This window comes from Mytilus galloprovincialis, chromosome 3, assembly GCF_965363235.1.
Source record: "Mytilus galloprovincialis chromosome 3, xbMytGall1.hap1.1, whole genome shotgun sequence".
NCBI classification, from domain to species: Eukaryota; Metazoa; Mollusca; class Bivalvia; order Mytilida; family Mytilidae; genus Mytilus; species Mytilus galloprovincialis.
Genome location: NC_134840.1, coordinates 89,869,170 through 89,885,851, shown reverse-complemented (window position 1 = coordinate 89,885,851; position 16,682 = coordinate 89,869,170). Strand labels below are relative to the sequence as shown.

Here is a 16,682-nt window from a genome sequence, read left to right as displayed (position 1 = left end):
GATATCGGTATTCTCATTCATTTTCTTTTTGTTGGGGGAATATTAACATAACTAAATATGTATTTATATACAGTCAAGAATAGTTACTGTCGATACTGTTTACTTGTTTATTGGCATTTCTGAAGGCTCGTGCTGTTTATGACATATTTACATAAATCCGTTGAATTTGTACTGATTGATAATACGATTTATTTATCACTCTCGTATTTCTTCAGGTTCGAGTTGATCAATCTTTAGTTTGTATGTAGTGTTTTGTGAACTTGTCTTCGTTTTTTTTTTTGCCATAGCTTTTCTCTCGACTTTCGATTTTTTTTAATTCCTTGGTATCTTCCGCAACTACTTTAGTCTGGAAGAACATAATGTATTGGTCCTCAATACTCTTCAACTTCGTACTTTATTTGGCCATTTAACATTTTAGATTCGAGCGTCACTGATGAGTCTTTTACAGACGAAACGCGCGTCTGTCGTAAATGTAAAATTTTAATCCTGGTATCGATGATGAGTGAATTATTAATATGATATAGCTTACGACTTTTCTTCGATCGGTACTTTTGTGTTTTTGTTTGCTTATTTTATCCTTCTCAAAGAACTTTTTATTTTGCAATTTGGTAGTATATGGTGTGCTGTTTATCAACTGTCTGGGGCCAAGGTATATTTGAGAGCTCACGGTCATGTTTAACTCGACTATATGTGCTTTTCCCATGTCAAGAACCTGTTATTCATGTTTTTCGTTAAATATGTTATTAATCATGACGTTCATTTTCTCGTTTAACATGTTTCCCGTATTGTTATAGTGGGGCCTTTTCATGATAGCTGTCGATATATAAATATAATTCGTCTAAATTTCAGCCGAACAATGTTAGATCTGCAAATTTTCTGAAGCAAATTTATTGTTCCGGGACTCAAACTCATGCTCCTGAATATCGTGGCACCAAATCTCCTTGCACTGTACCTGACGTGCTAGACTACTCGACCACCTAGACTCTACTAAAACACAGCTTTCGGTGCTCAGGTGTTACCTTTTCTCGTCAGTTTTAATCTGGGGTCGTAACACAGTACATACTATATAAGTCACGAATACTAGTATAAAATTTGTACAAATCATTTAGTTGTTATATATATATATATATATATATATATATATAAGTAAAAATAAATATAAATTGACTAAAAATACTTAGTCCTTTTTTAAAATGACTGAAATTTTGAAACAAAATTCCACAAATCACGAAGATGGAATTTTTACAGATCAGCTGAATTATCTATATCGTAAAGGATTTTATAAATGAATGTAGGATGCAGTCACAGAAATAATTATATTGTAAGTCATCGTTCAAAATTGACGAAGTTCAATAAAAAAAAATAGATCATAAGCGGATCCAGAGGGGGCCTGGGGCCCGGGCTCCTCCTTTCGATGGAAAAATTTGATTGATAACTTAGCTTATCACTGAAGCGCGACTGGTGCCTACTCCCCTTTTAGGTCAGTCAGCGTCCCCGTACAAAAAGATATGGATCCACCGCCACTGTTTGTTAATAAAAATTGGCGCTATTAGATGATTTTTTATTGTCGCAGTTTAAGATACCTTTAAATCAGTTTAAATTGAAGTGGCGCAGAAGTAGCATTGACGAAAACAAGTTGTAGCGCAAATGAGATAGCTGTCGATAGAGTCTAGGTGGTCGAGTAGTCTAGCACGTCAGGTACAGTGCAAGGAGATTTGGTGCCACGATATTCAGGAGCATGAGTTTGAGTCCCGGAACAATAAATTTGCTTCAGAAAATTTGCAGATCTAACATTGTTCGGCTGAAATTTAGACGAATTATATTTATATATCGACAGCTATCATGAAGCTATCTCAGCTGAGATTTTTTTTGGCGCAAAAAGATGTCGCTCAAAATTATTTTGCACTTAGACAACTTATCTATCAGCTCGAGGCAAGATCCTAAGTTAACATAACTAGTATACATGTTTTTTTAAACAGTAATTTAAAATCAGTAATCCGATAAAATTCCACGATTTTCTTCACTATATTATTTTTTATCTAAATAATAAATACTGCTGAGTGTGCAACCTCCATCGTGCAAGGCGTTAAACTTTAAACGAAAATCCAATTTAATAATTGTGTAATGAAAATCAACGTGAATGTTATTAATGTATACTAGATGGTACGAGTAATAGGCTTAATCATTTTGAAGTGAAACCCTCCACATTGTTTTACGAGACATCAAGAAAAAAATTAAAGAAACATTTGTTTCAAACATTTTCATTTCGACGAGATCAATTGCTTTTTTAATTTTTCAATCTGAAGTTATTACAAACGTCATAGAAGATACGGAGTATTGGATTATAAAAGAGGGACGAAAGATCAAGCATCTTGATAATGTCAGTTTCAGAGAATTGTTTGTTTGATAAAAAAACGAGGTTCATGTCTGCCAAACGACATAAAACGTGTTTTTATTTCGGTATGTGTGTGTGTGTGTGTGTGTGAAATGAGATGTGGAACTCACAGTTTTAATCCGACATAAAGAAACAACAAGAAAGCCAGAGGTTAATATACGATCTAAAACAAGACACGTGTCTATACAATGTGTAAACTCTCCCGAGCACCGAACTGTTGTAATTACAGTCATTCATTTACTGATTAACCAAGTCTATTTAGAAAATCTATCGTTTCATGAATTTGCAGATCACTTGGACATGGCCAATTGGAGCAAAGCACTCCATACTTCGTGGAATGAGAATTTGCCGCAAATGTAAATCAAATATCAAATGACGTAGCATATGTTCCTATTCTGAGAAGAAACATATGATATAGCACGCTTTGTGACATTTCATCTCTAACGAGACAATACATGAAAGCAAGTCATTGCGAACTTTACGAGGTGGAAGTCAAATACGATGCATCTACTTCCGATATGTTATCTATAATAAATTAGAGGCATTAAAGGTCTTTTGTTTTGAGATCGACATTCGACCTAGACATTAAGATAATGTCTTTATGGTCAAGGATAATCTAACATTTAGATTTTGACCTCTCCTAGAATAATTCCTATTCGAATCAAACAGCGATAGTGTGACTCAGAAAGAAATGTAGAAACCTGTTTGAAACATTATGGCAAATATTTGTTACATTTAGTTTGAACCAATCCGATGACATTTATGATGTATAGGTTAAAAGCTTATGATGTAATATAATTAGGTATTTTGTATAAGGTAAAGACAAATTAACCTTTATAATAGATCGGCCGGACGTGACCTGCAGTAAACCGAAAGTAGCTTTTTTGGCTTTTATTTAAGACTAAAAACTTGAGTTCTCTTCATCTTTGTATTTATTTGGCTTTATAACTTTTTTGGTCTGAAGATCACTGATGAGTCTTGTGTAGACGAAACGCGCGTCTGGAGTATTAAATTATAATCCTGGTACCTATGATAACTTTTTTTCTTTATCATAAGCTTCCATATTTCACAGATTGTATAACCAGCCGAGTAGTCAGCACTCCAATGTTGACATGGATATCAATTATATGGTAATTTTATAAATACACTGTTTGCAAAAGTATGAAATATTCGAAATTCTGCGGATTTTCTTATTCCATGCATAGATTACCTTAGACGTATTTGGCACAACTTTTTGGAATTTTGGGGCCTCAGTGCTCCTCAACTTTAACTTGTTTGGCTTTCAAACTATTTTGATCTGCGCGTCACTGATGAGTCTTGTGTATTTAGAAACGCGCGTCTAGCGTATCAAATTATAAGCCTGGTACCTTTGATCGCTATTCACAGGATGTGCCTTTTAAATCCGAAAAAGCTATCTATCTCCCTTATTATAAGAAAAGTGCGCAGTAACTCTTTATATTTTTAGAATTCTTGTAAAGGGAGTTTTAAAGTCGAAAGTTTCAATTTATCTTTCTTTTCTTGTAAACATATATAAAAACCTTAACTTGATGGAATCTTCATTATCTTTATTAATTTTCAAACTGCAAGTTGTGAATGTCTACTACGGTGAAATAATTTTAACTGTTCTCACAAAAATAATCTTTATTACTAACTCATGAACACTTGTTTTGATTTGATTAGCTTATTACCGCGTCAATGAACTACGAATGAAGGGGTATTCCAAATATTCCTGATGACTATATAGAAAAAAAATCTCAATATATTTCAAAGGACTATCGAAGCAACTAATAACGTTATGCGTGAGGGGTTAACTCAATATGTATATCTACAGGCTGTTAGCTGTATTCATTTAAATTTAATGAAGTGTGAATGATATCAACAACAGTGTGCCACAGCCAACAGCCTGCAGATGAAAGGTATGAGGCAATCAATTTTAAATTATTTACAATTTTATTTTGAACAAATAAAATGTGGAGAAGCGAAACTGTATAGAAGTGACACACTGATGTAATATCATCCATCCTGCATCTCATCATCCTTGTGTTTCTGAAAAATGTTAAAAACAATCCAATTTAACAGTACAGTGTATTAAAGCATAACTGTGAATGCACTTGTTCTATATCCAATACTAGCATAATATAGAATAAACAAAAGTTTAAATTTGAAAAGGAGGACTGAAGATAATCTTAAAAAAGTATTTATATTTTAAGGAACATGAATACTTTTCGGTTTTTTTTTAATATTAAAATAGTATCTTTAGTATATTAATTCTTACTGCGTCGGTTAAAAAGAACTTCTCATTTCTATCACCATGTCCTTTTTCTTTCCATTCCATAAGTTTTATGGCGTATTTTTCATTAAATATGTCCTCTAAATTTTGATCAGATCGCACATGCCGATTTAAATGCCAGGCAAGTTCAACATCTAACGAATTGTTAACCTGCACAACTTGGACACCATCTCCATCCATTAAAATAGTACCTGTTGAAATAAATAAAACTGGTTTTCTGGTGAAAGTTTGACATTGAATTTATAAACAAGCAATTATTATAACTGTAGGAAAATACCACCACATTTTAAGCGACACATTGCGTCTTTGGAATAAATCCGACATGCTGCAAATAATTAAATTTACACGTGAGCTTTATCGATAAAAAAATTTTTTCCTTAGTACTGCATGTCAGCAGGTCCGAAATATAAAAATAAGAAGATGTGGTATAATTGCCAATGAAACAGCTCTTCGCCACGGTTCAAATGATATAGAAGGTAAAAAAACTAAAAGTCATCTACGGTCTCCATCGATGAGACACATACTGCATAGCAAGCTTTAAAAGGCGCAAAAAAAATCAAGCCTCAACACCAAAGATTTATCTATGTATAAACCAAAAGCGAAAAGCAAATATAGTAAACAACATCAAAGGACAGCTACGTTTTGTTTGAAGTTGTCTGAATGCTGTCTTAAAAATTTAAAAAGTATGAATTATGTCTGATATTGCATCAAAACATTCTCAACACTCTCAGATCTTATTGTTCACTTGACTATATATATATTCGAGCGTCACTGATGAGTCTCTTGTAAATGAAACGCGCGTTTGGCGTAAATATAAATTGATAATCCTGGTATCTGTGATGAGTTTATTTATCTGTCCATTTTAACTTTTCCTTGATGTATTTGAATATAATAATGATATACGAACTCTAACTATTAATTCCAAAATTTTTGGGCTATTTTCCTATTTGGTACCTGATATATAAAGTCAATATAAATAGTGTAACAACCTTCCAATCAAAACAAAAGCAAAACACACGTGGTTTTAATTTTGTTATACCATATGACTTTACCTATTTAATTAATATTAAAGGACACCAATGAAAATAATCATCACTAATAGTTTTGATTTAGGATTTTATTGGATTTGATAATTAATCTAACATATATTCATAAATGATGTTGGAAAGTTATTGTTAAGAGATATTTTGTACCTGTTTTATTCCTTAAAAAAATTAAATTTAAAATATTTCTTTAAGTAAAACACTATGGGCATTATGCAAGATTTTCAAGAATAAAACATATTTCTGAAACATTAAAAATAATCCTTCTGTGTGTTACTAATGTTTGTATCGAATGTAAAATTTCCATTAATCTATTAAAGTTTTTACTATAATAAGCAAAAACCGCGTTAAATAAGCACAAATTCAATAAGTAGTCAGCTGACGATTTCGACCATACTGACTAATTTGAAAATTCTTAAATTACTTATAATATTGCTATTTAGAGTGTATTTGCGTCTATTTATTATAGTTTTGCAAGATGTGATCTTAAACTAGAGGCTCTAAAGAGTCTGTGTCGCTCACCTTGGTCTATGTTCATACTAAGCAAAGGACATACATAATAGATGAGAATAGAGTTCATGGCAAAATTATGTTTTGGTGATGATGAAGTGTTTGTCAATCTTACTTTACTAAACATTCTTGCTGCTTACAAATTTCTCTATCTATAATGAACTTGGCTCAGTAGTTTCAAAGGAAAATATTTTGTAAAAGTTTACAAAGCCAATAACAATCAAAACCAAGGAGTAAACAAAGACTCATAAAACCAAAGGACATTTACATCAACAGTTATAAATAATAAAAAAGATACAACACGAACTCCACTAAAAACCGGGAGTGAAATCAGGTGCTGCGGACGGGAAAGCTTTTCCTGCACCGTATACGGCACCCGTCGTGTTATTTCTTTGTTCAGTTCTGTAAAGATGGAAGGTTATTATAACTGGGGAAGAATATCAGATATGATTTCTGACACACTTTTGTCATAATGGCCAATCAACTCATGATGGCGACCGTAAAATTTCTTGAGTGATGACCTTAATTTGATTAATTCATAGCCCTGTCTAAGCAACTTTTGAGAAAGCAATATTCCTCGTTCAACAAAATCAACGTACTTTGAGCTAGCTCTAGAGTAACGTATCAATTGAGACACATATACTCCATATGCTGGTGCCGCTGGGATGTTGCTACACAGAAAAGGAAAGTTGACTATAGGAAAATTAAAATCATCGCGTTTGTCATAAATTTTGGTATTCAACCTACCATCAGTAGTCATTTCTAGAAAAAGGTATAAATATGAAGCAGATTTATCTGAGTCGGTAGTATCTTTAATTTCAAGTTCACTTGGATATATTTAGTGTAATTGATCACTGAATCTATTATTATTAAGAGATAGTACATCATCAATATACCGAAAGGTGAAATTGAAAGGGTGGGCTAATTTCATTTTCTCCTTTCTGTACAAGCCCTTTGATAAATTCAGCTTCATAGGAATACAAAAACAAATATGCAAGTAGAGTCACCATGTTAATTCAAGATAACAACCAAAAACTGTAAAATTTCCTTAAAATTACTAATTCGGGGGCAGCAACCAAACAACAGGTAGTCCGATTTGTCTGAAAATTTCCGGTCAGATAGATCTTGACCTGATACAATTTTACCTCATTTTGAATTTGCTCTAAATACTGTGGTTTCAGAGATATAAGCCAAAATCTACATTTTACTCCTATGTACTATTTTTAGCCATGGCGGCCATCTTGGTCGGTTGCCCGGATCATCGGACAGATTTTTTTAACTAGATACCCCAATGATGATTGGGCTGAGTTTGGTTAAATTTGGCCCAGTAGTTTCAGAGGAGAAGATTTTTTTAAAAGATTACTAAAATTTTAGAAAAATGGTTAAAAATTTACTATAAAGGGCAATAACTCCTTAAGGGGTCAACTGACAATTTTGGTCATTATTGTAGATCTAATTTTGCTGAACATTATTGCTGTATACATTTTATCTCTATCTTTTATAATATTCAAGATAATAACAAAAAACTGCAAAATGTCCTTAAAATTACTAATTCGGGGGCAGCAACCAAACAACGGGTTGTTCAATTTGTCTGAAAATTTCAGGGCAGATAGATCTTGACCTGATAAATAAATTTACTACATGTCAGATTTGCTCTAAATACTTTGGTTTCAGAGATATAAGCCAAAATCTACATTTTACCCCTTATGTTCTATTTTTAGCTATGGTGGCAATCTTGGTTGGTTGGCCGTGTAATCGGACACATTTTTAAACCCCATGCTTGTGGCCAAGTTTGGTTAATATGTCAAACAGTTATGATTCAAATGGACGAAAGGATGAAAGCCCAACACTTGGAATTTGTTTGCCCCTGTTAAATTTTCAAAAATATGAAGATGTTGTATAGTATAGTTCCAAATGAGACAACTCACCACCAATAAACTAATGACATAAAAATTTACAACTTTAAATTTATAGACATGTTATCCATGTCAAATGGGTCTTCGGACAATTTTTTAACTAGATACCCCAATAATTATTAGGAAGATGTTTCAAAAGAAGACAGACGATACATGACGCCAAGAGATTATAAAAGTTCAGTTTGCGCTTTGGGCAAGGTAAGCTTATAATAGAAAAATTGATAAATATGTATACTACCGTGTATAGTGTGTCCATTTCTTGACGACTGTATCCTGTATATCTCAAAAAGTCCATACTCCGACTCTGTTAGCATTTGATTTGGTGCAACAGATATTATCTAAATTCAAATAGAAATTGTCTTCCGTCACACTGGGTTTTTTTTTTAACGAAATTTAAAACAAATTACTTACATCTAGAAATTGACAATGAGGGTCGGTTGAAAACAAAACTTTACGACAAAAGAGATGATTTCAGCTTTCAAATTGTGAACTTTCCATTTCTAAGTAGCAACATTCCAGCAGCACCTGCATCTCTTAATTGATACGATATTCCCGTGCTTACATTTCCTATCATGATTTTCTTGATAGAGGGTTGCTGCTCACAAGGAAGCTATTAAACCAAGAGTTCAAAATGGTGAAGTTGAAATCATCCCTTCGTAAATCTTACGGACGCCATCACGAGTTTGTTGACCGTTATGGAATAACCGTTTCACAAATAATATCGGATATGTTCCTTAATGACAATCCCCTTCCCTTTCATGAATGTGACCTACCGAATTAAACTATTTACCGGATTTGTTATAACATAAGCAACACGACGAGCAGGATCTGCTAACCCTTCCGGAGCACCTGAGATTACCCCTAGTTTTTGTTGGGGATCGTTTTGCTTATTCTTTAGTTTTCTATGTTGTGTCATGTGTTCTATTGTTTGTCTGTTTGTCTTTTTCCTTTTTAGCCATGGCGTTGTCAGTTTATTTTCGATGTATGAGTTTGACTGTCCCCCTGGTATCTTTCGTCCCTCTTTTAACGATACATTGATAAAATATTATCTTGTACATTTAATAGACATTAGAAATTTAAAAAATTAATTGTCTTAGTTTAGTACAAAATCGTGTTACAATTATATAGCTTGCAATAAAACAGATCTTCATCAGGCCTGATATATAACACAAAAAACATGGAAATTTTAGAAAAACAAGATACGCATAACATAGTTTCTAGCATTTTAAAATACATAATTTACGTGTTAGTATGTCATGTTTGGAGCGAAATTAGTGTGTTAAAAAACGTGTAGCCTGACGAAACATCGCTTGAAGAAAAAATGTCTTACAGTGCAACTTCGATTTACACATACATACCTGGAAACCATATTCATACAAAGTTGAAATCAAATCACCATATGTAACGGCTACTGTGAATTCTTTGGAAGTCTGAAAAAATGTGTTTTAAAATACCAATTCAAGCTATTAATTTCATATTAACATGATTCAAATGATAAATGTTTCAAGTTCATAAGAGCAATGGGACTATGACTTAGTTGTTTTATACCTATTAAACACAGAAAGCAATTGGACTATGACTTAGTTGTTTCATACCTATTCAACACAGAAAGCAATAGGACTATACAATTTATGATAAAAGAGATGATTTCTAATTTCCAATCTTTTCTTAATTATTCATTTTTAGATGGTGACGTTTCCTTGTCACCATCTTACGGTGTTTATATATCTCAACTTGTACGATTCGCTCGTGTATGTCACAATGTTTTAGATTTTAACGAGAGAAATTTATGTATTACTGAAAAATTATTACACCAGGGTTTTCGATATCACAAACTAGTAAAAACATTTACTTAATTTTATCATCGGTATAAGGACATCATTCGTAAATATAGCTCAACATGCAGACTTCTTATACGATCAGGTATTTCACATTCGATATTTGATGGAAATATTCTTTATAAAGCACAAAAATGTCAGTATTCACCACAGAAGCTAACAAAACCTTTAAATAGACTTATTAAGAAGGAATATAGTTACGATACTGTTGTTAGATCATTAAAGATTGCATATTTTGGCGTTAATATTGATTCACTTATAGGGTCTTTGCATCGGAACTAAACACATTTATTTAAAAACCATGGTATGACACGGGTTATGTTCTTCTCATATATGTTATGATGGTATAAAACTAAACCCCATACGGGAAGGATTGTGCTTGTTATTCATATGACGAAGACATAATCTTTCAATCAGTTTAATTGAAGTCTGGAGCTGGCATGTCAGTTAACTGCTAGTAGTCTGATGTTATTTATTTATTATTGTCATTTTGTTTATTTTCATTGGTTACATCTTCTGTAATCAGACTCGGACTTCTCTTGAACTGATTTTTAATGTGCGTATTGTTATGCGTTTACTTATCTACATTGGCTAGAGGTATAGGGGAAGGGTTGAGATATCATAAACATGTTTACCCCCTCCCCCCCCCCCGCATTTTTGCGCCTGTCTCACGTCAGGAGCCTCTGGCCTTTGTTAGTCTTGTATTATTTTTAATTTTAGTTTCTTGTGTACAATTTCGAGTTTAGTATGGCGTTCATTATCACTGAACTAGTATATATATTTGTTATTGGGCCAGCTGAAGGACGCCTCCGGGTGCGGGAATTTCTCGCTGCATTGAAGACCTGTTGGTGACTTTCTGCTGTTGTCTTCTCTATGGTCGGGTTGTTGTCTCTATGACACATTCCCCATTTCCATTCTCAATTGTATGACTTAGTTGTTTTATACATATTAAACATAGAAAACAATACGACTTTGACTTAGTTGTTTTATACCTATTAAACAAAAAATGTAATGACTAGTTGTTTAATACATATTAACATACCCAAAAAAATACCAAATCAAGCGAAGGGAAATTAAGGAAACTTGATGACGTTTTTTTTTTATTATATATCTATTTCATCATTAATTGAAAGCCTGTGATAATGTCTGCAGGGAATTTGTCAAGTATGTATTTCTATATATTTTTATAAAGCATGCACGTTTTACTTTGAAATTAAAATACACAAAACCTGTAATCTTTAATTTCGTTGTAGAGGGGTCTAAAATACAGCACAAACAACATTTTCCAAAAGACCAAAAGCGTGAAAATATATTTTAACAAAACGTATTTGACTAGCAGATCGAACAACTAATGTTCTTAAACACTGCTAACTGCCATTGACAATTGCCACAAAAATTGATCAAAGGTGTCTCTATAATAATTTAATACCTAGTAGAAAACAATAAACTTGCGGCAACATGAGGTGCTAAATATTTATTTATATATTGACATCAGCATTTACAGTTATTTTTATTCGGGACTCAAAAGGCCTTTTGAAACAACATATTTTCTATGCTTCAAGTCAGTTAATTTATAAAACATAAATTTTAGTTCATGAACTCCATTTGACCTGTGAGACAAATAGTCAGCAAAAATAAACTACCAATAGACCAATAAGAAGACTTCTTGAGTTGTAGATATGTGCTTAATTGATATGTTATAGTGTGTCTTTCTATGATGTGATGTTATACTACTGTTTCAAAAAAGTTCAATTCAACATTTTATTTTTCATTTACGTCTTACCTTATGTATAAAACCACACAATATATTTATAAAAGATGCATTTTGAATACAATAGCCAATCTGTATAGATTTATGAGAGACGATAATTAACTTAAACAATATGTATGTACATGATAAATATCAAAAGTGAATAGTAAAAGTATACAACAAAAGTATTCAATTATTATTAACAATAAATAACTTCTCGTCGTCTTTTCAGAAAATTACATGTTTTGGCACATAATCTTATAATATCTTGATTCGGAAATAAAAATACCACAGAAAAGGGAGGAGGTTTGGTACCATTAAAACGTTTAATCCCGCTGCAATTGTTTGCACCTGTCCTAAGTCAGGAAGCTGATGTTCTGTGGTTGTCGTTTGTTTATGTGGTTCAAAAGTGTTTGTTGTTTCTCTTTTTTTATATATAAATAAGACCGTTTGTTTTCACGTTTGAATGGTTTTACACTAGTAATTTTTGGGGCACTTTATATCTTGCTGTTTGATGTGAACCTAGGCTTTATGTTAAGGGCATACGATACAGTTTTGATCCCGTATTTACAGTTTGATGAAAATTTCCATATAAGTTATTTTTTGCCTGATTAAATTAAATATGTAATAAAAAATATACCTTCATGTGCTACTTTTTGAGTTAAATTAGGTCCAAAATTTTGCTCAAAATTCGGATTTGTGGCCGTATTTTACCTTTTGAAAGAAAACCATAACTTTTTTGTTTTAAAAGATAAAAACAAATTGTTTTTTTGTTAAATGATTTGTAATTTCTGCATTTTAAAGGTATCCTTAAAATCGATGCATTTTTTTTTCAGAAATAACTCATATTTATCAGATGGTCATGAATTGAGAAAAAAACGTATTTTTTGCTGTATATTTATCCAAATAAAAAAAAATGCACTATTAACAGTTTTATAAAATTTGGTTCACATAATCTCCCTGCAAAATGAAACAAAATGTCGTTTTAAAAAATAGCGGTCCATGCACTCGTTTTCAAATTAAATCAGTTTGAATGATAAAAATCAGTCGAAAAATGCATCTTTTCCCGATATGTCATAGTTTGACGTCGCGAAAAATAACATTTTACGTTAGCAACGTCATTACCTCCCCTGTAACTGTATCATATGCCCTTAAGACCGTACCTTTACCTATAATGGTTTAATTTTATGAATTGTAACAAGAATGGAGAGTTGTCTAATTGGCTCTCATACCACATCTTCCTATATCTATTAATTGGATAGTCTATGAAAAGGTATTTACAAGGAATTAATAGATCGGGAAAAGCCCCTCGTAGATGCTATTGCTGAATGTTTTAACATTTCATATTAAAGGCACAGAATATGTTTCAGTGTGTTTACTATCTGGTGATTTGTTTTTTCCCGTTTTTTGTTGTTGTTCGAGGTATATTTGATGTTTAAATTTCGATACATTTATATATCTTACTTACTGCTGAAAGACGAGTTATATTTGGCACAGAGTCAAAATCTGGTTGTTGTAAGAAGAAATCTGGTTCTGAGGACTTATTTTTGTGAGTAATTCTTCCCCATCTAATATCATAATGATCTACTTTTCCTGCGGTTCCTAAATCTCTTGGTGGTAACCAGGACAGCCTAATTAGAGGCGGATCCTGACCCCGATCCACACTTATCTTTACATCTCTCACATTTCCTGGTGGAGAAACTGTCAATAAATAAAACATAAATTTTAATATTATTGTAACCTCTGACCTCTTTATTTATTCCAGAGGAAATGATACATGTAATAAGAAATACTTCACTGGTGAAGCTCATGTGCTTTTGTACCGATAACCGATAGTAAGACTTTCCAAAAGACACAGTTCCCACATCCAAATTTGTTTTGATAAATAAAAGAAACAACACTTTGTATTTGACAAGAAACAATTCGCCAACCGGGTTGAATAAAATTGAAAAATCATATTCATAGCAACATCACTACACTAGAGGTAATCATCTACGTGTGTTACTTAATCATCAGTGACATATGTCAATGCCTTAGCTCTTTATGGCGTTTGTACTAACCCTAAACTTAATTTTCTTGTTCTATAACAAAACTGTCCATGATCAAGCAGATTTTGAGCGCACACAAACACGCATAACCCCGTCTCATTCTTTATTTATAATAGCATGTAAAAAGTTCGAAATTATTTGTTATCTTTGTGTAATCAGGGTTGTACGGAATTTTACAACGTTCTCGAAAATTCATACATCCTGAAGAGCAGCCAAGATAACAAATTTACATCTTTTGAAATATTCTTTTCTTTATTTTTATACTCTATTTTCTTAGTTTGTAAAAATTGGAAGAACCGTTCATTAAAAAGACGCTATCATATAGGTAATTTTATTATTATATTAAAATAAAAAGATAAGCTAAATAAAAATTAGAAGTTTCACATAGTTAATTTTACTTACTTGTCAAAACTATAATAAACATATTTTTTACCGATGGTCATTACCGATTTGTTATTACGAGTGAATGGCAATATGTCGACTTAAAAAAATAAATTCCAAAAATTTCTTAATGAACTGTTAAACAAGAATTCACTGGAAAGTAACATAGTTTATTTAAGTTGTCTTGTGAATATGGTGTATTGCAGTCATGTTACGATATTTGAGATCTAGAGCTTCTTAAAAATACCGAAGACATATAGGAATGGCCGAAGACCTCGGTATCACTGTACACAGCTATAAAAAGGCTAGCTTTTCACTCCAAACAAAAGATGTAAATGAAAAGGATCATGCACAACAAAGACTTGCTAATGCAAAAAAAAGCTATGATACCAAGTAGAAGTAAATGTCACCCCAAGCCTACATGCAAGAATGTAATTAACGATGAAAACTAACTATTGCATCAATATTTAATTTTTACGTAGTATTCGAATCATAAAATAATACATTGTCATGTGATTGGTTTGTTAGATAAAGTTTTTGTATTATTAAAACTTTTATAATGTAATTTAAAAAAATTACCTGTATGGTACAAATACTGATATGGTCCGGCCCGTTAATAACCAAACGAGTTTTATACTCATATAGTCGGACCATACACGTACGGTCGGACAATACGCGTATGGTCGGACCATATGAGTATACGCATATGGTCATGACCATACGTGTATGGTCCAAATACTCATATGGTCCGGAACAGTTATATAGACAACGAAAGCACGTTTTACTGTTACACCACTTTCCCAGGTTAGGGGAGGGTTGGGATTCCGCTAACATGTTTAACCCGCCACATTCTGTATGTATGTGCCTGTCCTAAGTTAGGAGCCTGTGATTCAGTGGTTGTAGTTTCTTTATGTGTTACATATTTGTTTTCGTTCATTTTTTGTCATAAATTAGGCCGTTACTTTTCTCGTTTGAATTGTTTTACATTGTCATTTCGGGGCCTTTTATAGTTGACTATGCGGTATAAGCTTTGGTCATTGTTGAAGGCCGTACGGTGGTCTATAGTTGTTAATTTCTGTGTCATTTTGGTCTCTTGTGGAGAGTTGTCTCATTGGCAATCATATCACATTTTCTTTTTTATATCTAAGAGTTTGCAGCATATTCATGTTAAGGATATAAGGCTACCGATAGGTTATAGGATCATGAGTGTCGCATTTTTTTTAACGCTGCACATACACATGCATGAGGTAACTGAGATTTGATTGACGAGATGGAAGTGATAGACGTCTTGAACTCGTTCAACATTTTTCCATGGATGAGATCAGGCTCAGCTGTCTTGTTTCAACTGCTATTTGTTTAGAAGCTTTTCTATGCTCTTTTTTTGTATTTTAATATCAGGCATTTGTGGATATTTTCTGACGCCCTTATCTGGTATTGGGTCATATTTTGCAGGTGTGAATTCTTTTCGAACTGTTCATTTAATATATTTGCTTTTATTTTTCAATCAGATGCAAGTAAGTTCCTCTTTCAGACGTGGTGGTATGTTAGAGCTTTCAGACTTTTGTGTTTTTATAGAGCTGTACGGATTTATTAGGAAACTTTTGGATGGCAGTGGAAGGGTTGTCATTAATTGGTACAATCATAATATCTTCAATATATTGCAAAAAAAAATGTTCTTTCTTGTTTTTGTATTTCATGTTTTACTTGTTTGAGTAGGTATAATTTCCTTTGGCATTTTAATTTATTACTCTAATATTGTTTGTGTATTTTTCAAATGTCTTCTAGTCTGTCTGTTTTCCAAAGTATTTTCTGTGGTATGTTCTTTCAGACAGATTTTGCAAATAATTTTTCAATCTTATCATATTATATTATAGTATTTGTGTCTTTAATATACTTCTTATTCGTGATATCTTGATATATTTAATCTATATGCTCCTTTGTCTTTTGCCAGTTTGCGTTTTTATATTTATAGATTTTACTAGGCTTGGTTTGGCATCTTTGTTTGTAATGAACATTCTATATATACATTAGTATGGTCTGCCTGTTCTAAAGGTGTCATGGTATCAGTTTTTTTTCAATTATGGCTGGATAATTTGTTAACACAAGATCAGGTATTTTATCTTTTCGAGTTGGTTGGCTTACAACTTGTTCCAATGAATGGTCATTAATTATGACTTATCATTGCTGATATTGTTCATGGTTGTTTTTTCCAGGGATGACAAGTAGTTTGATGTTGTCAAATTGACGTTTCACAATTGGAAACTTACAGATGTATTCTGTCCCAGACTCCTAGCTTAATATAGGGTTGAGCCAATTTCTTCATGTGCCGGTCCGAAGTCAAGAGCCTGTAGTTCAGTGTTTGTCGTTGGTCGTGGCCATGTCTGTTGTTCTTGTTTTGTTAACAATAAGTCAGTTATTTTTCTTTATTGAATTCTTTCTTTTTTTTTCATGTCGCCACGACAGCTCGGTTTATGTTTTTCTCATTCTTGCAGCCCATATGGTTGCCAAAAA

General features: G+C 32.6%; 1 protein-coding gene across 1 annotated transcript in view; it reads right to left on the bottom strand.

The window, feature by feature from the left end:
- LOC143069320 (uncharacterized) overlaps positions 1 to 16,682 on the bottom strand; it is a 164,561-nt gene that overhangs the window by 95,739 nt on the left and 52,140 nt on the right. The window contains exons 12-15 of the mRNA XM_076243889.1: positions 13,211 to 13,443; positions 9,513 to 9,584; positions 8,393 to 8,492; positions 4,671 to 4,876 (exon numbers count right to left, since the gene is read on the bottom strand). Of these exons, the coding sequence (XP_076100004.1) occupies positions 4,671 to 4,876; positions 8,393 to 8,492; positions 9,513 to 9,584; positions 13,211 to 13,443 (611 nt within the window). The remainder of the gene's footprint in view (positions 1 to 4,670; positions 4,877 to 8,392; positions 8,493 to 9,512; positions 9,585 to 13,210; positions 13,444 to 16,682) is intronic.